This window comes from Paroedura picta, chromosome 1 (assembly GCF_049243985.1).
Source record: "Paroedura picta isolate Pp20150507F chromosome 1, Ppicta_v3.0, whole genome shotgun sequence".
Lineage (NCBI taxonomy): Eukaryota > Metazoa > Chordata > Lepidosauria > Squamata > Gekkonidae > Paroedura > Paroedura picta.
Genome location: NC_135369.1, coordinates 32,758,469 through 32,784,538, shown reverse-complemented (window position 1 = coordinate 32,784,538; position 26,070 = coordinate 32,758,469). Strand labels below are relative to the sequence as shown.

General features: G+C 47.4%; 1 protein-coding gene across 1 annotated transcript in view; it reads left to right on the top strand.

The window, feature by feature from the left end:
- Positions 1-24,533, top strand: part of LOC143835316 (uncharacterized) — a 42,373-nt gene extending 17,840 nt beyond the window's left edge. Inside the window, exons 29-40 of the mRNA XM_077332733.1 lie at positions 499-528; positions 611-640; positions 1,378-1,407; positions 3,091-3,120; positions 4,013-4,042; positions 4,237-4,266; positions 7,042-7,071; positions 7,155-7,184; positions 7,268-7,297; positions 7,982-8,011; positions 8,095-8,118; positions 22,763-24,533. Of these exons, the coding sequence (XP_077188848.1) occupies positions 499-528; positions 611-640; positions 1,378-1,407; positions 3,091-3,120; positions 4,013-4,042; positions 4,237-4,266; positions 7,042-7,071; positions 7,155-7,184; positions 7,268-7,297; positions 7,982-8,011; positions 8,095-8,118; positions 22,763-23,537 (1,099 nt within the window). The 3' untranslated portion in view covers positions 23,538-24,533. The remainder of the gene's footprint in view (positions 1-498; positions 529-610; positions 641-1,377; positions 1,408-3,090; positions 3,121-4,012; positions 4,043-4,236; positions 4,267-7,041; positions 7,072-7,154; positions 7,185-7,267; positions 7,298-7,981; positions 8,012-8,094; positions 8,119-22,762) is intronic.
- The last annotated feature ends 1,537 nt before the right edge of the window (positions 24,534-26,070 follow it).

Here is a 26,070-nt window from a genome sequence, read left to right as displayed (position 1 = left end):
CTATCCTGTTTATCCTATCCTGTTTATCCTATACCGGTCTAGTTTATCCTATCCTTTATCCTATCCCTGTTTATCCTATACTGTAAGTCCTGGACTAGTTTATCCTATCCAGCATGTGCCATGGGAAGGTATATCTTTCCCTACTACTGAGAGTAAACATACTTACTCTCCACAGGCCTGGGAACGAAACAAACAGGAATAGCAAGTAAGGCCTCCTAGAAAAGTTCTTTACGTTATTGTAATATTGCATATATAACTCTTGGAAATGTTTCTGTATAAAGTAAGATCTCTGACAAATGATCTTTCTCCTGAAATGAATGTTTGACTGTGCAGATGGGAGATGTTTTGTCCTGGTTTTGTTATGTTTTTTTGTTGGATAATGTCCTTTCATGGTCTGGAGTGGCGCGAAATAAATTTCAACAACAACAACAACAATAATGATTGTAAGCCGTGACTTCTTTGGGTAGTAACAACAACAACAATTATTATTTTCCACAGACTGCAGGAAAAAGATGTCCAGAAAACCAAGTAAGACCTCAGAGAAATGATACTTTTCTTGGAATATTTTAACATACCATCTACTGTTAATAACCATGCATATGTTCCACAGTGTGTCAGGAAAAGATGTGCCAAACCTTTGGTAAGTCCTCTGAGAAATGTTATATTTCATGGAATAGTATAGCTCACCCTTACACTGTTAATAACCATGCTTATTTTCCACATTGTTCCTGGGGGAGATCTTCCAAACCCCATGTAAGTCCTCCGACAAATAATATTTTACATGGAGTAGTTTATCCTGCGAAAGTTGGACCATAAGGAAGGCCGAGCGTCAAAGAATTGAGGCTTTTGAACTCTGGTGCTGGAGAAGACTCTTGCAAGTCCCTTGGACTGCAAGGTGAACAAACCAGTCAGTCCTAGAGGAGGTCAACCCTGACTGCTCTTTAGAAGGCCAGATCCTGAAGATGAAACTCAAATACTTTGGCCACCTCATGAGAAGGAAGGACTCCCTGGAGAAGAGCCTAATGCTGGGAGCGATCGAAGGCAAAAGAAGAAGGGGATGACAGAGAATGAGGTGGCTGGATGGAGTCACTGAAGCAGTAGGTGCAAACTTAAATGGACTCGGGGGAATGGTAGAGGACAGGGAGGCCTGGAGGATCATTGTCCATGGGGTCGCGATGGGTCAGACACGACTTTGCACATAACAACAACAAGTTTATCCTATCCTCTTTCTCTAAGTAATCAGGAGTATTCTCACATCAAAAAGGGGAAACTAATTGGGGGTGGGAAGTAAGTCCTGAGCCAAACTGCATTTGCCATGGGCCAGTATATGTTGCCCTAATCTCTAATACTGTGAGTAATCATAATTATTCTCCACAGGCCCGAGATGGAGGCAAGCAGGAATAAGAAGTAAGACCTTCTAGAAACATTCTTTACATTCTTCACATTACTGTTATATCGCATACATAACTCTTGGCAATGATACTATAGCAAACCCCAAGTACGTCCTCTGACAAATGATCTTTCTCCTGAAATAGAGTACATCAGCCTTCTATTGTTAATGGAATGACCAACTTGTTGGTCATTCCCAGCCCCAGAAAAGCATGCCTGGCCTTAACCAGGGCCAGGGCCTTTTTGGACCTGGCCCCCACCTGGTGGAATGAGCTCTCGGTCAAGCTGTGATCCCTGGTCTCTCACTTCAACTGATGGAATACAACATAGCTATAGATCTTGTTAAGACAAGGGTGTTAGAAGTAGAGAGGCAACATGACCTCAATGATATCCAGGATCCACTATTTAGGAAAAAATTTTAAAATCAGGAACACCTTGATGCAATACAAAATCAAAGTTGTAAACCCTGAGCACAGGAGATCCTTCACCCTCCTTCGTCACAATGTCCTACCCCCTGCATACTTGATTGGGAAATTTGATGGACTCCCAGTCAAGGAATGGCTCTGTATTTGCAATGAGGGTCAAGTTGAGACCAAAGAACACATATTATTTGAGTACAAATTATATAATCACTAGTAATTAAACCCGTTGTCGGAGAAATACAATGGACGCTAGGGAATTGGGAGGAAGAATGTAGGAAAGGAAGGTAGAAGATGGAAGGAGGAATGGGAGGGAGAAAGGAGGGCAAGGGATGGGTGAAGGGATGGATAGAAGGGAGAGAGAAAGGAAGGGAGAAACAGAGCCAGAAAGACAGAAAGGCCAAAAGAGAGGAAGTGAGAGGGAGAGGAAGAGGGAGAGATAGAGAAGCAGGAAGGAGAGAGAGAAACAGAGGAAGGCATTAAAGAAGGAAAGCAGGAAGAAGGAAGGAAGCAAGGCAGTCAAGGAGGTCGGTGGAATGGGATGGAAGGGGGGGAAGGAGGGGTATGTGTGAAGGGTCCGCAGGGAGGTGGGTGGGAGTCACGAGGGGGGGGGCGAATTGTGAGGGGGGTTGGCGGGGGAAGAGCGTGGGGTTGTGAGGGGTAGGTGCGTGGGTGTGCGGGGTGGGGGAAGCGGCAGCGGATAGCGTGGGAGACTTGTGGGGGGGTGGCTGGTGGAAGCGTGTGGGTGGGCTAGGGCGTGGGGGCAGGTAAGCTGTGGCAGAGTGGCGGTGGTTTGCAGGTGTGAGGTGGGGGGGGTTGGCGGCAGAAGAACGTGGTGTGTGTGTGTGGGTGGGTGGGGTAGTGGTGGCGGACCACAGGGTCCCCCCCCCCAGGGGCGAATGGAAGGGTAGGCCGTGCATCGGCTTACCTTCCATGTAGCGTTGTCTGTGGGTGGGGCTCCTCCAGCTCATCGGCGTATTGGCTCGGGCTGGCGGGCTTCGTTGGTGGCAAAGGGACAAGGGAAAAGACAAAGGGCATGTGCCATGGGGTGAAACCACTCTGTGTAATCATACTTATTCTCCACAAGCCTGGGAAGGAAACAAACAGGCATAAAAAGTAAGCCTCCTAGAAACATTCTTTACGTTATTACGATATTGCATACATATAACTCTTGGGAATGTTCCTATAGAAACCCCAAGTAAGTCCTCTGACATATCATCTTTCTCCTGAAATAAGTGTACCTCACCCTTCTACTGTTAATAACCGTGCTTATTTTCTGCAGTGTGCCAGGGGGAGATCGTCCAAAACCGAAGTAAGTCCTCTGACAAAAGACTTTTTCTTTCTTAATATAATTTTTAATTGTTTTCTTAACAGTCATACAAGTTTGAGACTGTAATTTAGGTAGCATAATTAATAGAACATTTTCAACAGTGTTTTTAAATACAATTCCTATGAGTCCCCCCCCCCCCATTTCTTGTTTGTACATACTTTATCCAGAATAAACTTGAGATCTGGCTCAGTACTAATATCTTTCAGTTATTCCTCAGAGAGTCTTCTTCCTTATGGCTTTTTTGTTGAGCTGTCTCCTTGCCTTGGCTGCTTTGGCAAGTTTCAAGGCATGAAACTCAGTAGTAGACATTTGGCTTGCACTGAGAATTTAAATGCCATGATCTTCTGCATCTCTGCATGGATTTTGACCCAGAATTTTAGAATTAGTTCACATGTCCACCACATGTGATAAAAGGATCTGATGGGTTTTTTTTTTTTTTTTTGTACCTCCAACATTTACCATTAGTTTCCTGAGATATTTTGCTTATATTTTTTGGAGTCATGTTGTTATTGTTGTTATGTGCGAAGTCGTGTCCGACCCATCGCGACCCCATGGACAATGATCCTCCAGGCCTTCCTGTCCTCTACCATTCCCCAGAGTCCATTTAAGTTTGCATTTGGAGTCATACCACCTGTAAAACATTTTATACCATCCCTGTCATAGATGTTGGGATTTGGTTAACAAGAGGAACATTTCCAAGTTCACCTTCCTTGGAGTAATCTAACTCACCCATCTACTGTTAATAACCATGCATATGTTACAAAATGTGCCAGGGAAAGATATGCCAGACCTCCGGTATGTCCTCTGACAAATGATCTTCTAGAATACTGTACATCAACCTTCTACTGTTAATAACTATGCTTATTTCCCACAGTGTGCCGGGGAGAGAGAATCCAAAACCCAAGTAAGTCCTCTGACAAACAACATTTTCCATGGACTAATCTAACTCACCCATCCACTTAATAACCATGTTTATTTTCCACAGTCTTTCAGGGGAAGATGTTCCAACCCTCAAATAAGTCCTGTGACAAATGAGTTTTTTCATGAAATATTGAACCTCACCCTTCTATCGTTAATAAGCATGCTTATTTCCCACAGCGCCCCGGCGGGAGATAATCTAAAACCCAAGTAAGTCCTATGACAAACAACATTTTCCATGGAGTATTTCATCCTGCTCTATTTCTGTATGTAATCAAACCTATTCTCCACAGGACAAAGGGGAAACTAAGTATGTGGAGGGGGGGGGGGGGTGAGGTAGTCCTCAGGCAGATGATATTTTTCCATGGATTAGTATACTTTACTCTGTACTGTGAGTAATCCCAGTTATTCTCATCAGGCCAGGGAAGAAAGACGACTGGAAAAACAAGTCCTCCAATGAACATTCTTTCCATTATAGTTTTATCACATAACCAACTTAAAAGGGGGGGGGGGTGTTCCAATGGGAAATACCAAGCAAGTCCTTTGACAAATAATTTTTCCTGGAGAAATTAGCTTCACCCTTCTACTGTTAATAACCATGCTAATTCTTCCAGGAAGATGTTCTGATATACAAGTAAGTCCTCAGAGTTGGCTAAGTTAGGCGGCCTTCTGATTCCATGCTTTTCCTTTCATGTTGTGTTTGAGTAATCTGGAGAAAAAAAAGAAAGGAGAACTAGCAGATTGAATTGTTCACAGACATAGGGGGTATTAGACAATACTTCAGTGTTCTAAAGGCCCTTTTCTGGCTACTTTGGTTGATCATGAATCTGTTACGGATTTAGTGATTGGGTTCCAGCTCCTACTCTTAAAACAGCATAGTTTAATTTTTTCACTTGCTTATACCTGTTAGTACATAAGTATCAAAGAGAGAGGAAATAAAGTAGACAGTATTAAGGGGCTTATTTTGTGAGTAGATTTAAAGCCCATTTTATATTGAAATAAAATGGGCGCTAGATGGTTCCCCCCTGCCCCCAAGACCCAAAGGCTTCTGCGTACCCGCAGACGGCATGGGGCAGGTCAGCAAGGTGGGCTGCACCGTCCGTGGGGCCGCAGAAGCCTTTCTCCTCCTCCCCCCTCCGTACTGCGGAAGGCTTCTGCCGGGGCGGGCTTGGCTTGCTCGAAGTCAGCCTACCTGTCTTCTGCACTGGCGGCTCCAGAGCGTCCGGGAGCTGCGGGGACAGTGGGTCATGGCTGGCTGTGAGGCGGGCGTCCATATGCGGTACTGTGGGCGGCCGGGTCAGGTGACGGCAGGCAGGGGAATGCGTATGGGCAGTTGGGGTTGGGGGGAGGGGGAGGGAAACGATGCATGCTCTGGAGCCGGCGCATGCGTGGTCTCTTGTGGTGGGGTGGGGGGAGGGTGGGGGGAGGGTGGGGGGAGGAAGCCACGCATGCGCAGAACTCCACGCATGCGTGGTTCAGTTGTTTGGCGGTGCGGCAGCCGTGCGGGTTGCACGGTCTGCCGCCGCCATTACTGCGGGGCGGAGCGGGCCAGGGGAGAACGGGCTGGTCGTCAAGGGGGTGAGTAAGGTCGAGTGTGAGTGCGTCTGGGTGGGTGGGTGGTGCAGCAAAGGCTTGTGTCAGGGGGTAGGGTTTTGGGGGGGAGCGCGGCGGAGTTGGTGGTGCTTGTTGTGGGCGGTATTGGAGCGGTTGGCGAGGGAGGAGGGCTCGATGTTGGCGAGTGTGCGTCGTCGTGCGGTGGTGGCGGGTGCGGGGAAGGAGGGCTGAAGGGGGAGATGTTGGGGGGTAGGAAGCGAAGCGGAGGTTTCACTGGTGGGCGGTGGCTGACCTTCTTCTTCTGGCGGCAGCAGGGTCCTGGAGGTCGGCAGCGGGTAGGTGGTTGTGGGAAGGCATCATGGGAGCCGTGGGATTCCTTCCCGGCTCCCCGGTCAGGGAGGGTGTGCGGCTGGAAAGGAGCAGGGCCGCCGTGTCTTCAACGTTGCATCCCTGCTACTTTCCCCACATCGAGGCGCAGTCCATGTTGGCCAAGCAGGCAATGGGGAGGCACGTTTTGCGCGCCTCCCCATTGCCTCCTTGGTCCAGGAGTGATAGTCGGAGGGGCGAATCAGGAGCCACTTCGTGGCTCCTGATTCGCCCCTCCGAGTTTTTATCCCGGACAGCGCCCGCCCTAACTCCTCCCAACTTGCCCTTAGCCTTTTATTAATAACCACGGAGCGGTTTACAGATTCCTGTCTTAAGAAGTATAAATATTCTATTTTCATTCCCTTAAAGGACTACTTCCTTCCTTCAAGGGACTATTTTCCTCTGTAGGTCGAGGCAGTTCCATCTTTGCTGAAAATCTTGGGGCTCTTTTGGAGTACGGTTGTTACCTTGGCTGTTGAGATGACTTTTTCTAATATTCTCATCCATAACTCTGCTTCAGGCACTGATGGTTGCTTCTATCTCTGTGCAACCACTAACTGTGCGGCATAGAAGAAAATTTCTCTAAGCTGCCTTGGCAAGTTTCCAGGCATGAAACTCAGCAGTAGAGATTTGGCTTGCATTGAGAATTTAAATGCCATGATATTCTGCATCTCTTTGAGGATTTTGACCCAGAATTTTTGAATTAGTTGACATGTCCTCCACATGTGATAGGAGCTGATGTTTTGTTTTGTTTTGTACCTCCAGCATTTACCATTAGTTTTCTGAGAGATGTTGCTTATATTTTTTGGAGTCATATACCACCTGTAAAACATTTTATACCATCCCTTTCTTAGATGTTGGGATCTGGTTAACTATAGGAACATTTCCATGTTAACTTTCTTAGGAGTAAACTAACTCACCCATCTACTGTTAATAACCATGCATATGTTACAAAATGTGCCAGGGAAAGATATGCCAGACCTCCGGTATGTCCTCTGACAAATGATCTTCTAGAATACTGTACATCACCCTTCTACTGTTAATAACCATGCTTATTTCCCACAGTGTGCCAGGGAGAGAGAATCCAAAACCCAAGTAAGTCCTCTGACAAACAACATTTTTCATGGATTAATCTAACTCATCCATCCAGTCTTAATAACCGTGTCTATTTTCTACAGTCTTTCAGGGGAAGATGTTCCAACCCCCAAGTAAGTCCTGTGACAAATGAGCTTTTTCGTGGAATACTGAACCTCACCCTTCTACTGTTAATAACCATACTTATTTTCCACAGAGTGCCAGAGGAAGATGTTCTGATATTCAAGTAAGTCCTCAGAGTTGGCTGAGTTAGGCTGCCTTCTGATTCCATGCTTTTCCTTTCATGTTGCGTTTGAGTAATCTGGAGAAAAAAAGAAGGAAGAACTAGCAGATTGAATTGTTCACAGACGTAGGGGGTATTAGACAATACTTCAGTGTTCTAAAGGCCCTTTTCTTGCTACTTTGGTTGATGATGAGACAAGCTTTTTTAATTTGCTCATCCATAACTCTGCTTCAGGTGCTGATGGTTGCTTCCATCTCTGTGCAACCACTAAGTATGCGGCCGCTGTGGCATAGAAGAAAATTTCTCTTAGCTGCCTTGGCAAGTTTCCAGGCATGAAACTCAGAAGTAGAGATTTGGCTTGCAATGAGAATTTAAATGCCATGTTATTCTGCATCTTTGCGTGGACATTGACCCAGAATTTTTGAATTAATTCACATGTCCTCCACATGTGATAGGAGCTGATGTTTTGTTTTGTTTTGTACCTCCAGCATTTACCATTAGTTTTCTGAGAGATTTCCATGTTAACTTTCTTAGGAGTAATCTAACTCACCCATCTACTGTTAATAACCATGCATATGTTACAAAATGTGTCAGGGAAAGACGTGTATGTCCTCTGACAAATTATCTTTCTCCCAGAATACTGTACATCACCCTTCTACTGTTAATAACCATGCTTATTTCCCACAGTGTGCCGGGGAGAGAGAATCCAAAACCCAAGTAAGTCCTCTGACAAACAACATTTTTCATGGAGTAATCTAACTCACCCATCCAGTCTTAATAACCATGTTTATTTTCCACAGTCTTTCAGGGGAAGATGACAACAGGTAAGTCCTGAGACAAATGAGGTTTTTTGTGGAATACTGAACCTCACCCTTCTATTGTTAATAACCATGCTTATTTCCCACAGTGTGCCAGCAGGAGATAATCTAAAACCCAAGTAAATCCTCTGACAAAAGATATTTTCCATCAAGTAGTTTGCCCTGCCCTATTTCTGTATGTAATGAGACCTATTCTCCACAGGACAATGGGGAAACTAAGTATGTGGGGGGGGGGGGACACCCTGTGAGGGAGGTGAGGCTGAGCAAGACCTGATATTACTGCTCAGTCAGAATAGCTCTATCCAACCTGTGGCGAGCCCAAGGTTACCCAGCTGGCTGCATGTGGAGAAGCACCAGAGGAATCAAACCAGGCTCACCAGATTAGAAGTCCATACTCCTAACCACTACACCAAGTTGGCTTACTACACCTATCACAGCTTACCCAGCTAGGAGTTGTTTGCAAGATGGCTGCAGTCAAATGAGGTTGGCACCCATTGGTTTGTCTGCATAGGTCATTTGCGTTAGTGGTGGATTTCAGTAGGCAAGATGATCTGCTCTCTTGGTTGGGAATGGTGCAGAACACCAGGGTGCCTCTGGACTCTGTGGAGTGTTGGTGCACTCCACTGACTGCTAGGTCAGCTTCCCTCTCCCATGCTGTGAGAATCTTCCCATGGGGAGGTAATAATGGCCTTGTTTATTCCAACATTGGTTTGTAGTGTCTTATTCTAGCCCATAATGCCCTCCTGCAAGTCAACACCACTGACAAATAATATTTTTCCAGGAGTAATACAACTCCTCTCAGTAATACAAAATGGGGTCACGATGGGTCGGACACGACTTCGCACCTAACAACAACAATACAACTCACCCTTCTACCGCTAGTAACCACAGCATCCCAGCCGAAAATGTTCCAATTGGAGACCCGAAATTAGTTCTCTGATATATGACATTTTCCATGGAGTAGTTTATCCTGTCCTGTAAGTGATCATATGTATTCTTCACAGGCCTTACATTATAGTTATTTCTCATATTCAACTAATATGGATCCAAGAATAGGCAGGGCAACTGCCCCATTGCACTCACATTACGGCAGTGTGGAATACCAGGTGGGATGCAAAAATGGTCACAGAATCATTTTTATCATAGTTTAAAATCTGAGAATCAATTCCATACTTTGATGTTGAAATCCAGTCACAGTTAGCTCCCCCTGTCCATCTTGTTTTCTTTCTAGTCTATTAACGTATTATTGAAGCTCTTGTGTGTTTTTCTCTACATTTCTCTTTCATCACTCTGGAGCATCCTGACTATTCTCTCCATCTCTTAGGTTCCCTATTATTTCTCTAGCTACCTCCTAACCACTTTATGAAGCACCACCCAGCCTTCCAATGGTGCCTCCTCCTATTGTTATTTGCACTCCAACTCCCCTCCCACAGTTCCTCTTTCTTTACAGGACTTCCCTTGAAAACTACCTCTGCTTTCCTTATTGTCGTATCTATTGTGATATATTGGGTCAGCACTGAGCTCAACATTTTATAGTGGTCACGAAAAAGATCCCTAGCCAGAAGAAGCTAGAAGCCTCAAACATATTCCAGGGAAGGAGGGAGATTGAGATGTAAAAAGGGGAGAATTGATGGTCAGTTTGTTTACATGAGTATGGGCTTCAGCTTATTAGTGGACAAGGAATTTGATATCATGTGTCAAGGACTTCACTCAAAAGATGGGTTTTGAGGAGGGATTTGAAGGAAGTAATTGGCAGGCTTCACTTAGGGTCAACCTCTAAGAATGGGACCCTAACATGGTGCTCTTAGGTGCTTGACAAAGGCCAGCATTTTTCCTGGATGCTTCCAAGTGTTTGTAGACAATGGGCAGAGCCAGGTGGGACTTTTGCCCAGTAAGGTTTCTGATTGTCTGTTGGAGATCTGATTGAAAGAACAGATCTTTTTTTTTTTTTTTAAAGGCATTCCTTTCAGCAACAATGTTTTCACAGCAGCTACATTCTGATTTTTAATTTTTTATTATTATTTGTTCTTATAAAAAGCATTTACAGAAAAAAAAAACAAAAAAGCGACCAGCTGATAAGTATCGTCAATACACGTATATCATACTTAATGTAGTCTGATATTATCTCAAGAGATATATAGTCAGTTCCCATTACATATTGGTCCTAATCTAACAGTTACTGCTGTCTTTCTTAAGAAAGTCCAAATAATCACTCCACTGTTCATCATATTCTTCCGGAGATCTCTTCTTAACCATGTTAGTGAGTCTTGCCATTTTTGCTAAGTCCGCTAATTTATCAAGCCATGTAGAAATAGTTGGAGTCTCAGTCACCTTCCAGTGCTTCGCCCACACCAACCGTGCCACTGTAGTTGCATGGAAGTAGAGGATTCTAGAGGAAGTTGGTAAAGCACTTGGGTGGAAGCTTAGCAACATAGATTCAGGCTTCATTGGGTATCGCATTTTAAGTATTTCCTGTAACACCATATGTATTTTAGCCCAATACTTTTTTGCTTTCTCACAATTCCACCACATGTGATAAAAAGAACCCACTGCTTTATGACATTTCCAACATTTATTATCAAACCTATCTGAGATTTTTGCAATGACCTTTGGAGTAATATACCATCTATAAAACATCTTATACCAGTTTTCCCTTAAAATTTGGCTGTTGGTTTGTTTAGGAATTTTGGTCCAAACTCGTTCCCATTCCTCCATATCAATTATGGAGCCCAGGTTTTGCATCCATTTAATCATACAATTCTTTACTTGTTCTGACTCAGTCTCGTATTTCAAAAGAAGTTTATAGATCTGGCCCTGTAGGTGTGGTTTTTTGAGCAATAACATGTTTTCAAAATCACTAAGAGGCGAGTTTTTGTCCACTCGAATCTCAAAGTCTGTTTTTAGTCTAACTTTCAGTTGGTTATACTCCATCCATCGTAGCTCATATCCTTCTTTGTTTAATTCTTGCAGACACTTGAGCTCACCTGTTCTCGTTAGCAAGTCCTTGTACATTAGGCATGTTGTTCTTTTTTGCTGCTGTCTGGAAAAATACGCCTCTATTGGCGATTTCAGTAAATATGATGAGGAGCAAAGTCTTGTTTTGTATTTATTCCAGATCTTTAGAAGGGATCTTGTCCAAAAGTTGACCTTAGGTTTTTCCTTTCCTTTTGTTTTCAAAGAGGGCCAGAGCATTTCATGGAGGCTTTGCTTACTATCTACCTTTTCCAGCACCAAATCTCTTGTCATTGGATCAATTATCCAGTCTGCCACTGCTGTCAGTGTTGCCGCATGTAGGTATAATTTTAGATTTGGGACGCCCTGTCCCCCTCTCTTCTTGTCATCTTGTAGAATTTTAAAGGCAATTCTTGGCCTCTTATAGTTCCAGATGAACTTATTTATTTCAGACTGCCATTTATTTACCACAGAGTCGTTAATATCTATTGGCAGGGTTTGAAAGAGGAAGTTAAATTTTGGTAATATTGACATTTTTACTGTGGCCATTGCGGAGGCAGGCGGGCATACCCGCAGTTCAAATGAACACGCGTACGAGTTTCTTGGCAAAACATGGGTCACAGTTTATTAAAATACAAGCAAAAATATCCCCTGAGCATGGGCACACCCTAAGGTGGAGGGGTGGATCCATGACCTCCCCTTCTCCGCTGCTGCCATCATACAGCCCCCTGGAAGAGAGGGGAGGTAATCTCCAGTGGGCCCGCCCGCGGGGCCGGCCAACCTGTCGGCCGGACCCCTAACCATCAGGCCCACTATCCCCCTTGGGAAGGCAAGACTGGCCGGGCCCCACAGGCGTCAACCTCAGTTGGAGCCCGCCCCCAGCCGCCCTGCCATGGGAAGCAGCCGGCCCCTCTAGTGAAGCCGGCCCGCCAGCCACGGCCGCCTCCTTAGGGGAGGCTCCCGCAAGTGGGCACCCCCTGGCTCACGGGCGCAGGTTGTGCCCCCCTGGATCCGCCCCTTAACAAACCGCCATGGAGCGGGAGCTAGTGCCACGGCTCCCGCTCCCGCCAACGCTCATGGCAAGATGAGCCCTTCCAAAGCTGCCCGAAGATCTGCTAGCCAAAGATCCTGACCCCACTCCGAGAGGTGTATGCCATCCTGCCGAAAGAGGGGGGCCAAGCCAAACATTATATCGGGGTGCGGTATGACCGCGCAGCGCCGAGTCTCGCAGGATCTCCTGACAGTGCGGCAGATCTTGCGCCGTGCCATGTCCACCCTGCGTGGGTCCCGAGCCCCTATCCATGAGCGCCGCACCAGGAGCTCGCACCACCGCACCAGTGTCCCGGGGCAGAGTTGCTGGATGATAAGCAAGTCCCTCATGATGGAAAAGGCCAGGTCCAACGCCGGTATAGCAGGTAAGTCATTTCCCCCCAGCTGAATGACGATAACGTCTGGGGGAGGGCAGTCCCCTAGCAGCCGTCGGATGAGCGGAAGAAGATCGTGCCACCGCATGCCGCGGGATCCGTGCCATGTAATGTCAAAAGTCCGTTCGAGGCCCAAATGGGCACCCCATCCAGACTGTCTTGCGTACTCCCCGGCCCAGTAAACGATGCTGTGGCCCACGATCCAAGCTCAATGTCTCCTGAAGCCAGAACCTGTGAGCGGTATTAAAGTAGTGAAAGGTCAGGCCGAATATATGTCTTGAAGGTGGATGACCGCCAACGCCCCAGCGCTTTGATGCCCTCAGTGCTCACGACGTCCTGAGCGGCTTGGCTGGCCTCCCCGATCTGGAAGGAGTGGGAGCTGAACCCATCAGTAGGTATACCCAGGCCCCTCAGGCAGGCATGTAGGACCGCCGAGAATTGAAAACGCGACAGCGACGTGCCATCCCTATGTACAAAGAGGATACCAGGGTCCTTTGGGCGTATGGCCAAAAATTCCGAAACCCCTTTTACTGGGCAAAGGGGGTCTCACCCCCGTGCTAGAAGGACAACCAGAGCCCCTGCCCCTTGCTGGTCCGTCTTAGACCACCGCAAGCGGATATGCAGATGCCCATCCCTAATTTGTACGTCTTCCCTGCCGATGGCACTATTCGAGACACCCGTGCGAGATGCCGCGGCCACCTCGCTGACGCGGAAGGCCCCAAAATATGCAATCAAGAATGCCGCGCGGAAAAGTAAAGCTTCGTAGGGGGAAAAACACTCTGTGTGCAATTGCGCAATCAATTTTCCCAACAATGCCCCAGTGATTGGCTGACGAGCGTCCTGGGCCCTTGGCGATATTCTGCGCCAACCCTCCAATGCTTTGCGGATCACGAAGGATGACCTGGGATCCCACCATCCCTGCAACCTGCAAAAGAACGCGAGACCAGACAATTGAACATTCAGAGTCCTGGCGGATCGCCCGTTGTCCCGCAGATATGCCAAATAGCGTAATATGGACTCCTCAGACGGCGGGAATGGCGTGGTTCCCCATTGATCCCGTAAGCATGCTTGATAACCCGAAATTGCCGCAGCGTAGGACCGGCGCGTAGATGGCGCCAGTGATGCCCGTAGCCCGTCCTGAACTACTCGACGCCAAGATTCCAGAGGTCCCTGGGGAAGTCTTCTGGGGTCGGGTCTGCTTCCGGAGCAAGAATTTTGAAGCGCTGCATTTGTAGTTGGGAGAAAGCATCCGCTATATCGTTGTCCACCCCTGGAACATGCTTGGCGGAAAAAGAAATGTTAAACTTTAAGCAGGTCAACACTAGGCGGCGCACCAAACGCATTACCCGCTCGGAGCGAGAAGACTGCCGATTGACAACCCTGACAACCGCCTGGTTATCACACCAAAAGGTAACCCTATGGTTCCTGAACTCCTTGCTCCATATAACCACCGTGGCCAAAATTGGAAAGAGCTCCAGGAACGTGAGATCCCTAAGGAGGCCCCCGGTTTTCCAACTGGCAGGCCAAGGTTGAGCGCACCATCTGTTATTGAAAAACACGCCGAAACCTAAACTCCCAGCCGCATCAGATTGCACCTGCAGATCATCACCTAGGAGCAGCGGGGACTACCAGATCGCCACACCATTACATGATGACAAAAATGATAGCCAGACAGCCATGTCCGCTTTTATCTGCTTTGTGAGGCGAATGTGATGTTGGGGGGCTTGAATCCCGGCCGTTGCCTGAGCCAGGCGCCTGCAAAAGGTTCTCCCAGGTTTTACAGCCTTGCAGGCAAAATTTAAGTGGCCGAGAAGCTGCTGCATCTCCCGTAGGGTACACTTATTGCGGGCCAAGAATGCGCGTAATTGACCTGACAGGGCCCCGAGTTTGTCCGCCGGCAGCCGTGAGCACCCTTCTCTGGAATCGATGGTAATCCCAAGATAAGTGAGCACCTCCGTTGGACCTTCCGTCTTTTCTTGAGCCAGCGGTATGCCGAGTTCATCAGCCAGCTCCTGAAATCCCAACAAGCGCTGGGCGCACTCCCCCATCCCGGCTGAGCCGACCAAGAGGTAGTCGTCCAAATAGTGCGTGATATATGGCGACCCATCCCTCTCCTTAAAGACCCATTCGACGAAGGAGCTGAATGTCTCAAAGGCCGCACATGCCACGGAACAGCGCATAGGCATGGACCTGTCCACGTACCACATGCCCCCAAATTTAAAACCCAGCAATGAGAAATCCCCGGGGTGCACCGGTAAGAGGCGGAAGGCTGACCTGATGTCACATTTTGCCATGAGGGCCCGCGGACCACAGGCCCTTACCAAGGCAACCGCATGATCGAAAGAGGCATATTTGACTGTACAGAGGGCTGGATCGATGTAGTCGTTGACCGATGAGCCCTTGGGGTATGATAGGTGGTGTATGAGGCAAAACTCACCTGGCGTTCTCTTCGGCACCACCCCCAGAGGCGATACCCGGAGATTCTCCAAGGGAGGGGCTGCATACGGCCCCACCACCCTGCCCGCATCCAGCTCCTTTCGCAGCTTTGCCTCCACGATCTCCGGCATTAGCCGAGCGGATTTTAAATTTACGCAAGACGTGGCCACCCGATCCCCCGTAAATGGAATGCGGAACCCATGAGTGAACCCCTCCCTAAGGTAAGTGGCTGCGGCCTGATCCCGATAAGATGCAAGCAAAGGGAGAAGAGTTGATAGCCTGATGGGAGATGGAGCCTTAACGTGCAACAGAGCAGGGCTAGGAGGCATTCGCCTGCCCCTCCCCGCTGCCTCCCGCGAGTCCTCCTGAGGTGCCGGACCCACCCCCTTTTTTGGGAGTGGGCCGGCCCCACCGAAAGGGCCGCTTGCTGCACTCTGTCTTGGGATGTGAACCCCCACACTCCTCGCATGCATGCGAGTACTTACATTTCTTCCTATCGCACCCATTCTGGTTGTATTCCCAGCAAACGCCCCTCAGGTCTTTTCTGTATGAAGGGCGATTCCCCTCCGCCCCACCGGCTGACTTCTGCCGAGGACCAAATGCCCGGACCCAAAGGTCGGGGTTCAGCCTATCCCATCTGGCCTCGGGGTTGCTGGATACCCGTCGCCGAAACGCTTCATCATATCCCAATGCTGCTGGCTCCCCTCCTAGCATCCTCGCGTCCAACACATTGGACAAATGCCCAGCAAGTGTGGGGCCCTCTCGGGGAAAACTGACGTGACCAGCCGGACGTATTCAGCGAATCCCCTTGTCCAGGCAAGCAAAGAACGTTCCCCGTCATATGCAACCGGCGCTTCGTGGGGACCCTTCACGCATGTACGTGCCGCCCGCTCAAGGGGCCTAATGAACTTAAATAAATCCACGTAGCAGCCGCTTAATGCCTTACCCCTTAGCTTGGTAGATAAATGGGTGCCCGGAGGAACGTCGCAATCCTTATACCCCAATGGAGGGTCCTGCGCGCACCCCGAGCCCTGGATCTTGGCCCTGCTGGCCCGGGCCTCCTGGCGGCATTGCAACAGCCAAGATGGGACCCCCGGGACAAATTCCCCCCGCAGCCAGTACTCAGGATCCCAATGCCCAACCCCATCCTCCTCGTCGGAGGTGGAAGACTCACCGCTCGAAGACCTGGCCCTTCGATGTGTGTTGGTCTTCCTGGGGCGCTTTCCGCCTGCTTTTTCGGCTGGCTTCTCCTCGGCCTGGATTCCCCCCTCCTCTTCGGATAGCTGCTCGCCAGGGTCAGACTGTTGGGAGGGGCTGTCCACCGATGCAAGCTCCTCTGTGCGAAGAGAGGATGGACGGGGGGCCCGGGAGGTCCCCGCAACGAGCGGGGGTGGGCGGCTCCGCCCCTTGGCTGCAGACGATCCTGACGCCTTCCCACGGCCCGACGATTGAGCAGCTGAGGGCCGAGCGGCCGGTGCCCTTGTGGCGGACGGCTGGGGGGCTGAACGACCGGTTGCCCCGCCCCCACCAACCTCCGCGGACGAGCCCTGTAAAACCCCCCCAGCCGCTTGCCCTGCTAACCCCCCTGGGATCCCCCAGGAAGGGAAACCATAAGGGGAGAAAGAGGCCCATCCCCCCGAAACCCCAGGGGGCCCCTGGTGGGACTGGCGGATTAGCGCCGTGAGTACCCCCGGGCATGGCGGGTCCCCATGGCGGAGGACCCCAACCGAAAGCCGGCAGGAGCCCTTGCGGGCAGCCCGCAGACCCGCCCGCTGTTGCAGCGGAATGCGGACCAATTCCTGACCCCTCTTCTGCGGGATCTTCCGGGCTAGATACCCTCACTCTCCCCCGTTTTCTCGCCGGGGAGGCCCCTGAGGGCAGTGGCCCGGGACCCCCAGGCGCTGAGAGGGGAGCCTGGCTGTTGGAAAAAACTGAAGCCTCGTGGCTGCTCCCCTCGGAGAAGGAACTGTTGCATCCGGGCGAGGGGTCCCGCGGCGGAGCAGGTAAACGCGTGCGCCCACGGCGTATTGAAAAATTTCCGCCCCCTGCCCCTTTTGCGGCTGTGGCTGAACGAGCCGCACGCGTCCCGGACCGATGCGACCCCCGGCTTGCAGCCGAGTGTTCCCCCCTGGCCAAGGCCAGCCGCCCCGCACCACGCCGAAGAGCTGCCCGTGTCCCACCGGCCGCTCCCCCGGAAGGGGAAGCAGGGGCGGTCTGTGGGCGTGCCCGCGAGCGGATGCTCCTGGAAGTGGGTTTTGGAGCCGCTGGCGCCATGCCGTATGCTGCCGGAGCCCGGGAGAAGCCGGGTAGAAGGAATCACGCCTTGCCGCCCCGATGAGAACAATGAACACCCGGAACTCGAACCCCGAAGGGAAAAGCCCCCCCCCTGCTAGGCTCTTTTTTTTTTTTTTTTTGTAAATACCCGTCAGCGAATACGCAGCCGCGAGTTGAGAAGAACTCTTGATCAGGTAACGAATGCCGTTGGGGTCGAGGCGAAGAAGAGAGGAAAAGGAGAGAGGAGTGGCCGTGGAGCGGGCAGCAATGTGCCTGGCCAGGCCGCTAGCGCCTTATAAGCCAGCCGCTGCCCCGTCCCCGCCCCCTCCGCCTCAGGTGAGCAGCGTGCCTCCTGAAGGGGGAGTGGCCCCTACCTGGGAACGGCACGCCGTGGCGAGTTCTTTGTTCTCGCGGGGCCTCCGCTTCCGCAATGGCCGCCGCGTGTTTATGGCGGCGGCGGGTCTTCTTGCTGACCACGAAAGGTTCAAGCTGTTCCACTTCTTAATGTCCTGTTGGATTTGTGACCAGAGCTCCCCATAGTTGTTAGCAAACAAGGTATCAGAGTGGTTTCCAATTTGGACTCCTAGATATTTGACCTTTTTAGGGTTAATCTCACACCTTAGTGCCCTTTTGGTTATCTCTATATTCAAGTCTGACATGCCAAATAGCATAACCTTGGTTTTAGAGAGATTTATCTTGTATCCAGAGTGTTTCCCAAAAGTGTTTATCTCTTCAAACAACAATTCTAAGGTGGTGCTTGGATTAGTTAATACACAGACAACATCATCAGCATAGCTTTTAAGTTTAAATTCTTCTCCAGCAATCGTAAGTCCTGAGAGCTTTGCGTTTGCTCGAATTTTACGAGCTAGTGACTCCAATACCAGGTTAAATAGTAGGGGGGATAGCGGACATCCTTGTCTGGTTCCCTTCCCAATTTGGATAGGGTCTTTAGTTAACATTCCATTAACCAAGATTCTTGCCTCTTGCTTTGAGTATACATGCTTAATTAGATTCCAAAAATTGTCCCCACATTTTAGTTGGGTAAGCGTGGCCAATAGGAACTTCCATTGCACCTTGTCAAAAGCTTTTTCAGCATCCAAAAACACAAAAGCCGCTTGGATTCCTTTAGTGCGGACCACCTCCATTGCATTAAGGACAAATCTGACGTTGTTTTTCATGTACCTTTTGGGCATGAATCCTGTTTGATCTGGATGGATGATTTCATTAAGGCATTTCTTCAGTCTTTCTGCTAAGGCCTTTGCAAAAATTTTATAATCCACGTTAAGTAGTGATATTGGTCTATAAGCATTTGGCGATAATGAGTCCATGCCTTCTTTGTGTATGAGTGTTATCGACTTGCTGCCACGATTTGGGGAGTGATTTTCTAGACTTGTCCACTACCTCATTCACCATCTGTGTCAGGACTGGTAGTAATGTATGATTTAATTTCTTATAATAAGTTGCGGAGAGGCCATCTGGGCATGGGGCCTTATTTAATTTCATAGCTGTTACTACTTCGGCCAATTCCTGAGCTGAGAATCTCTGATTTAATATCTTTCGTTGCTCGTCTGTAAAGGTTAAGGATGGAGTACCTCCAAGATATTCCATGCTATCAGGTACAGTTTCTTCGTCTGTTTGGTATAAATTTTGGAAAAAGTTTGAGAGACATTGTTGTATTTCCGGATCTGTACGGAAGTGGTTGTCTCCATATTTAAGGCTGGATATAACACTTTTGTTATGATTTCCTTTTAATTTATATGCCAGCCATCTTCCAGGTTTGTCAGCATGTTCAAAATTCTTTTGTTTTATCCAATCCAGTTTTTTCCTCATATCTTCGGTTTCCAATGCATCTCTTTTTAGTCTTAAGAGCGTTATTTGTTTGGCTGTCTTCTTAGACAGATGGGCTTGGTGCTGAATTTCTAATTGTCTAATTGACCAGACAATTTCATTCAGCTCTTTTTCTTTCTTTTTCCTTTTGGCGGTGTTCAGGCTTATCAATCTTCCTCTTATATATGCTTTACTCGCATCCCAGACCGTAGATAATGGAATCTCTTTTGTGCAGTTGAGTTTTAAAAATTCTTTTAAGTCCGCTTCGCACAGATTCAGATTCTCTTTGTCTTCTAGAATATATTCATTCATTCTCCATCTTCGCATACCAGCTCTGCAGAAGAAAAATTCTGCCCATATTGGGTTGTGATCTGCAAAGGTGTTGGGGAGAATTTCCATATTTGCCACTTTTGGTAATAATGATTTTGAGCACCAGCATTGGTCTATTCTGGAGTATGAGGAGTGTCGAGAAGAATAAAAGGTGTAATGTTTGCTTTTGGGATGGAGTTCTCTCCAGAGATCTATTAATGAATTGAGGTGGATGTTGCGCTTGGCCGATTTCAGAAAATATGCTCCCTGTCGGTTATGTGATTTGTCCAGCGATGGGTTCATTACTGCATTGAAGTCTCCGATTATGATCCACTGTTCGGTAATAGTTTCTGTGTGCTTCTGAAAGAATTCTTCGAAAAACTTGTCCTTCGCATTGTTGGGAGCATATATGTTTGTCAATGTATATTTCTGACCATCTGATAGTTGTATTTCAAGTGTTAAAAATCGGCCATCATTATCTTGGATTTTCTGCTCAACCTTAATGTTGGGGTTCGCAATGTAAATTATCACCCCTCTTTTTTTCACTGTGGCAGAAGCTGCAAATTCTCTTCCTAGTTTTCTTGTTGATCATATATTTAGATTTTTCCCCTCACATGTGTTTCCTGTATACAGTAAATATCTGCTCTCAATTTTTTCAGTTGATTGAAAAATTTGGTGCGTTTGGCCGGTGAATTCAGGCCATTAGCGTTTACGGATAGCACCTTTAGCTTCTCCATTCTTTCGTGTTGGAGCGGTTGCTCCTTGTTCTGCTTGAGGAGGGGTGGCTTGTGTTCCCGTTGCTTGTGTTAGGTAGGATGATCTATTGTCGCAGAGTTGAACTAATCGACGCGTAGTTTCCGCTCTTGTTGGGGAAGTCTTAGGTGATCCTGCCCCTGAGGTGCCTTGAGATAAGTTGTCGGCAAGCTCTTGAGCCTGTTGGAGCGTTCGGATAGTTTTTCTTCCCGATGGTAATATCACTTCCAGGGCGAATGGGATTCTCCCAAAGTATCTTATCTCTTTGGCAATTAGAATCTGTCACAAAAAATGAAATTGTGCTCTTTTCCGTAGTGTGTCTGCTGGCAAATCTTGAAAGATTTGTATTTCTTGGTCTGCCAATTTCATCGGCGTCTCCCGATGCTTTTGGAGCAAGTTATTTCTTACTACTTTGCTATCAAAACTTACAAGAATATCTCTTGGTTGTTTCTTGCGTGCGGCAGCCTTTGAGTATACTCTATATACTTTGTCAATCCAGATCTCTTCCTCCTCCAAGTAATCTTCGAGGCTTTCGGTAATTTCCTTCCTCAGGTCTGTTTTCCCAAATTCTTCCGGTACGCCTTTAATTTTTACATTCCTGGCTTTAGATTCTACTTCCAGGACTTCGAACTTGTCTTCTGCCACTTTTCCCCGCTCCTGCTGATTATCTTCCACACGTTGGATTCCACACGTTAATCTATTATCTGTGCGATACTAATCTTTTATACCCATATAATGGGCTTAGATAGTTGATTTCTTCCAACCTGGTTGGTGGGGCTGACTCTCTCTTTAGACCCTGCGGATAACAGAACAAAACAACAAAAAAGCATAGGAAAAAAGAAGGGGGGGATAAGGGGGGATAGAAAGATATGTCCTTCCAGAATCAACTATAGCTCCAAAAATAACTTGCAGAGGGGTGTAAAATTTTTTTTAAAAAAAGAGCCATTATAAAAATGACAGCCACAGATAAACAGGAACTTTGTCTCAAAACAAAAGCCAAAAAGTGTTACAAAAGGTGAGGGGGGGCAGGACTATAAAAATATCAATGGAAGTGTATACAGAGAATGTCCCCCCCCCAAAAAATAAAAAATAAAAAGCCACCAGGAGAGAGAGAAAAAAGAAAAAAGCAGAGTCGGCAAATTATAATCCACTCAGACAGGCGCAAGTTAGACGTCTAAAATGGGTCCTTCCTCCATTGCAATATTCATTAACTCCGCTGCGTACATCCACCGCAAATCCCAAACAGGCGTCTCGCGAGAGTTGAGAAGCCTGGTAATTATCAACCAAGCAATCTCCGTGAATTGTAAACAATTCCTGCCGCTTTCTCTGTCGGTAAGGATTTAAGCTTTTCCTTCTCTCTGTTCTGCCAAGTGTGATTCGCTAGTTTCCCCTCCCATCTATGAAGTCTGTGAAGAGCATTTCCATGCAAATTGATTAGATCGAGGGAGGCTGATGCCTAGCTTTGAAGCAATAGAAAGCAGACAAAGGACTCACAGTCTTTATGCTGATAATTCCGCTCCTTTTGTCAGTCACTCGAGCTGTAAAAGCTAGTCGAGAGGTTGAGACAGCCGGCAGGAGAGATGCAGGATTTCATATAGCTGGTCTCAAGCTTAGAAATTTACTTTCGGTTTTGGCTGCCATCTGGGCCTCTGACACAAACTGCGGAGATCCGGAGAAATTATTCTCCACGGATCTGTAGGACCCTCTGGATGCCGTTCCCGGCTCCTGGGGCAACCACGAGCAAGGTTTGCGCACCTCGCTCAAGTCTGACAGGAGCTGCTGCCCCTGCCCCTCAGTTTGGTCTGAGAGACCATAAGATATGGTCTCCTACAGCGGCATCATTCTGAAGCTCCCACAGCAGCTACATTCTGGATCAACATTTTTATTGAATAATCCAGTATAACCCCTTTCTTTATCTCTTGCTGCCAGCTCAGATCTCACCAGACCTTGGAATTATTTACCCCAATATTCACCACTTAACACTTGAGCTCATTGCACTTCATTTGTCATTTTAATATCCATTCCACCAGTCTACACAGATCTTTTTTGAATGCTTTGCAGTCTATTTTTGGCTTAACCAACCTAAATAATTTGGTGTCATACTTTTCCACTTCACTACCACTAATTTCAGGTCATTTATGAACACATTGAAAAGTCTCAATTCAGATCTCCCAGACACCCTGCCCATTTCCAATCCATAAGATTATTCTGAAGTTTGCTTAGGGACCTTTGATGAAGAAGTTTGTCAGAAGCTTTTCAAAAATCTAAACAATTTCAAGTGACTCATTCGTGTTTACTGACTCAAAGAACTCTAAAATATTAGTGAGATGGACCTTAATATTTGCAGAATCCATGTTTTTATTTAAAAAATCAGCAGGACTTGCCATTTTATATTTAATAATGCTTTCCATCAACTTACTTGGAAAAGACATTACAAAAGGTTGTGCATCAAGACAAATTTTGCTATAATTGGAGATCTGGAATGGGAAAGGGGGTGTTTACCATGATTACTTATGATCAGGTAGTACGTTAGCAGTTCAGGATTCAAATCTGGAGTCTGTGACCATTATTTTCAATGGGGAATGTATATGAGGACCTGTTCATAAACATGATCTGCAAATATCTGAAGGGCAATTTGTTGAACTGGGGAAGTCAACATAGATTTTCTCCAACAGGTATTGCCAGACCAACCTGGTTTCCTTCTTTGACCAAGTGACGGGCTTACTAGATCATGGAAACTCAGCTGACGTTGATTACCTGGATTTCAGTATGGTAAAGTGGGCAAATGAGAACAAGATGCAATTCAATAAGGAGAAGTGCAGAGCTCTACATTTGGGTCACAAAAATGAGAAGTACACATACTGGATGGGAGATACACTTCTGGGGAGCAGGGTGTGTGAACGAGATCTTGCACTTGTGGACAGTAGGCTCAGTATGAGCAGACAGTATGATGTAGTGGTAAAGAAGGCGAAAGCAATCTTGGACTGTATCAACAGAGGCATCCCATCAAAATCACAAGATGTTATAGTCCCTCTATATACTGCACTGGTCAAACCACACCGGGCATACTGTGTGCAGTTCTGGGGATCTTACTTCAAAAAGTATGTGGACAAAATGGAGGGGGTGCAGAGGAGAGCGACAAGGATGATCCGGGGCTTGAGGACCAAGCCCTATGAGGAAAGACTGAGGGACTTGGGAATGTTAAGTCTGGAGAACTGGAGGTTGAGATGGGACATGATTACTGTCTTTAAGTATTTGAAAAGTTGTCACTTGGAAGTGGACAGGGTGTGGTTACTGTTAGCACCAGAGGATAGGACCCTCAATAATGAGTTTAAACTACGTGTAGCACAGTACCAGCTTGATCTCAGGAAAACGATCAGAGTAATTAAGCAGTGGTATGGGCTGCCTAAGGAGGCAATGAGCTACTCCTCACGGGAAGCCTTTAAGTAACAGTTGGACATATACTTGTCATGGATGCTTTTAAGCTGATCCTGCATTGGGCAGGGGGGTTAGACAAGGTGCCCTGTATGGCTCCTTCCAACTGTGATTCTAAAATGGCACCAAATTTGCTCAGACCACCACCCTCCCTATATCTATTCACCACCCAATTTTCAAGCAGATTGAACAAAGAGATTTGATTTTATAAACCCCCAAATTAGTTAGCTCTATGCACAGCTGTAGTTCTCTCTACAGATTCTTAAAATGGCAGTCAATAGGAGCTCTGGCTGGTCACAGCATTAAAAACAGAAAACAAAACCCTGTCTGTATTTCCATATTCTTACAGTGACTGTCTTACAATAAAAAATTGTATGTTTCCACACAAAACTCAGTTTTTTGCCATCCTTCCCCGTTGTGGTCGGTTTCCTTTCAGAAAGTGAACTTGGCTTCCTTTTTGAGTCCCCATCCCTTTTCATTTCAGCCAGAGCTCCTATTGACTGCCATTATTTCCCGTGGAAAGGTTGGGGGAGGGGGGCCTGCAGTTAACTGTTTTTCAACCAAATTATACAAAAATTGCAATAGAGTGAGTGTTTCCTGTCCTATAAAGAATTTCCACATTTCAATCAAATTGGGCCAAGGGGATGAATTCTACAAGCACTTGAATAAAATGCCCCCCAGCAGTCCACTTTTCCAACCATACGGCTTGCAAAACACAAAAGGGCTCCTCCCTCACTAAGGTCAGCAAAATGAAGCTCTTCCACTAGGCCTTTGGTTGAGGTCAATTTAATCAACAACATCTATTGGGCTCCCAGAATCCCTTCTCCTATGCAGACATGCCCATTAAGCACATCAAAGGGCAACCCTGAATTGACCAACCTATGGGGGTCACTGCTGACATTTCAATGTTGCAATTTATTAGTAGGCTATTGTTATCACTGGATGTTACTATTATTACCATTACTGCTGTTGCTATTAATTGATGTTAATGAATTATATTGTTGAGAACCAAAGAAGGTTGAGAAAATTGCTACTTTATGTAATAAAAATGTATTTTATTTGAATTTTATTTATGGAGCTCAAATATATCTGTAACAGCTTGCAATGTTAAAATAAAAAGCTAAGGGGTAGGTGGGTGGAGAGTGGGTGGGCCCTGTCCAAGGCATGGCACAATTGGGCACTTTGTGCCTCCTGATTGGGCTATATCTTGGACAGGCCCCACCAACCCAGAACTTGGGGCCAAAGTCCTGACAGGCCTTGCCCACCCAGCCCAGCCAGGAGCAACCTATCGCTGACTGTCCCTGACTGCCATCAGGAGAGGAGGTAAGTATGGCTCCCCGGGGTGGGGGAGTTCCCTCCTGCCCTCTCCTCTTGGCTGCAAAGGTCTGCCTGCTTCTCCCTCCCCTAACTGTCATGTCCAACAACTCCTCACACTTTGCCTCAGACCGCTTATGGGGCTGCCAGGTGGCTGGCAAATGCGCCCGCTCCCCCACTCCCTTCAGGCCTGCTGTAAAGGAAGTCTCTAACAGCCCCTGACTGAGGTGAGGGAGGTGTTTCTGAGAGCAATGCAGGGGAGACTGTGGGCATACTTGTGCTTTCCCTGTGGGGGGAAACCTTTCCCCTTTACCTAATGGTTGGCTGACAGGGAGGCCACAGAAAAGCCCCTTCTGACTTACAATACTGCTCTGGCTGGCCTCACAGCTGGAGGGAAGACACAGTCAAGCCATGCATTTGAGGCCTACTGCACAGAGTTGTTGTGCAAATGAAACTGGATGCTATTGTGGAGGTTCTTTGCCTCCTGTTTCATATGCACAACAACCCTGTGCAGTAGGCCTCAAGTGTTTCATCTCCATAACAACCTGCATGGGAGGCCTGTTTCTTCTCTACAACAACCCTGTCCAAACTCCAAAACAGCTCATTTTGCCTGGGGGGCTGATCTTTATAGTCTGCAAATGAGCTGCAATTCCAGGAGCTCTCCAGGCCCCACCGGGAGTTTGGCTACCCCTAGTTTGGAGATATTCCTGGAGGTTTGGAGGTGGGAATTCAAAATGGTACAATGCCTCAGAATCCATCCTCCAAAGAGGCCATTTTTGCCTTCAGAGCTGGTCATTATAATCTAGGGATGAGCAGTGATACCAGAGATAATGGCAGAGGCTTACAGACTGAGGTTGGGGTGGAGTGGTGTCCCTCCTGGGCTATGGGTTTTAGCCAGCCCTTACCAGCAACTGTTTGTATTTTGGGACACAGGCAGACCAACAGACAGACCAGCATCGGTCTTGCGATTCTGGAAAGTGCAAGAAGATCTAAAGAATATTTACAGCTTAAAACTGTAAACAGTGAACAAGTAAATGGCTGAAGAGACATGGGAACTGAAGTGACTTTTCTCAAGCTTGGCCTGGTAAATAAAAAACAGTATTTGCCAGGAAGGTCCTATGAAATCAAAGGCACAAGTGGCCTAGAATTTTAAGTGGAGTTACCTTTACAGGAAAGTAGACAGTGAGATTTGGGAGGAAACTAGGTGATCCACTTTTATTAGGCAACAACTTGC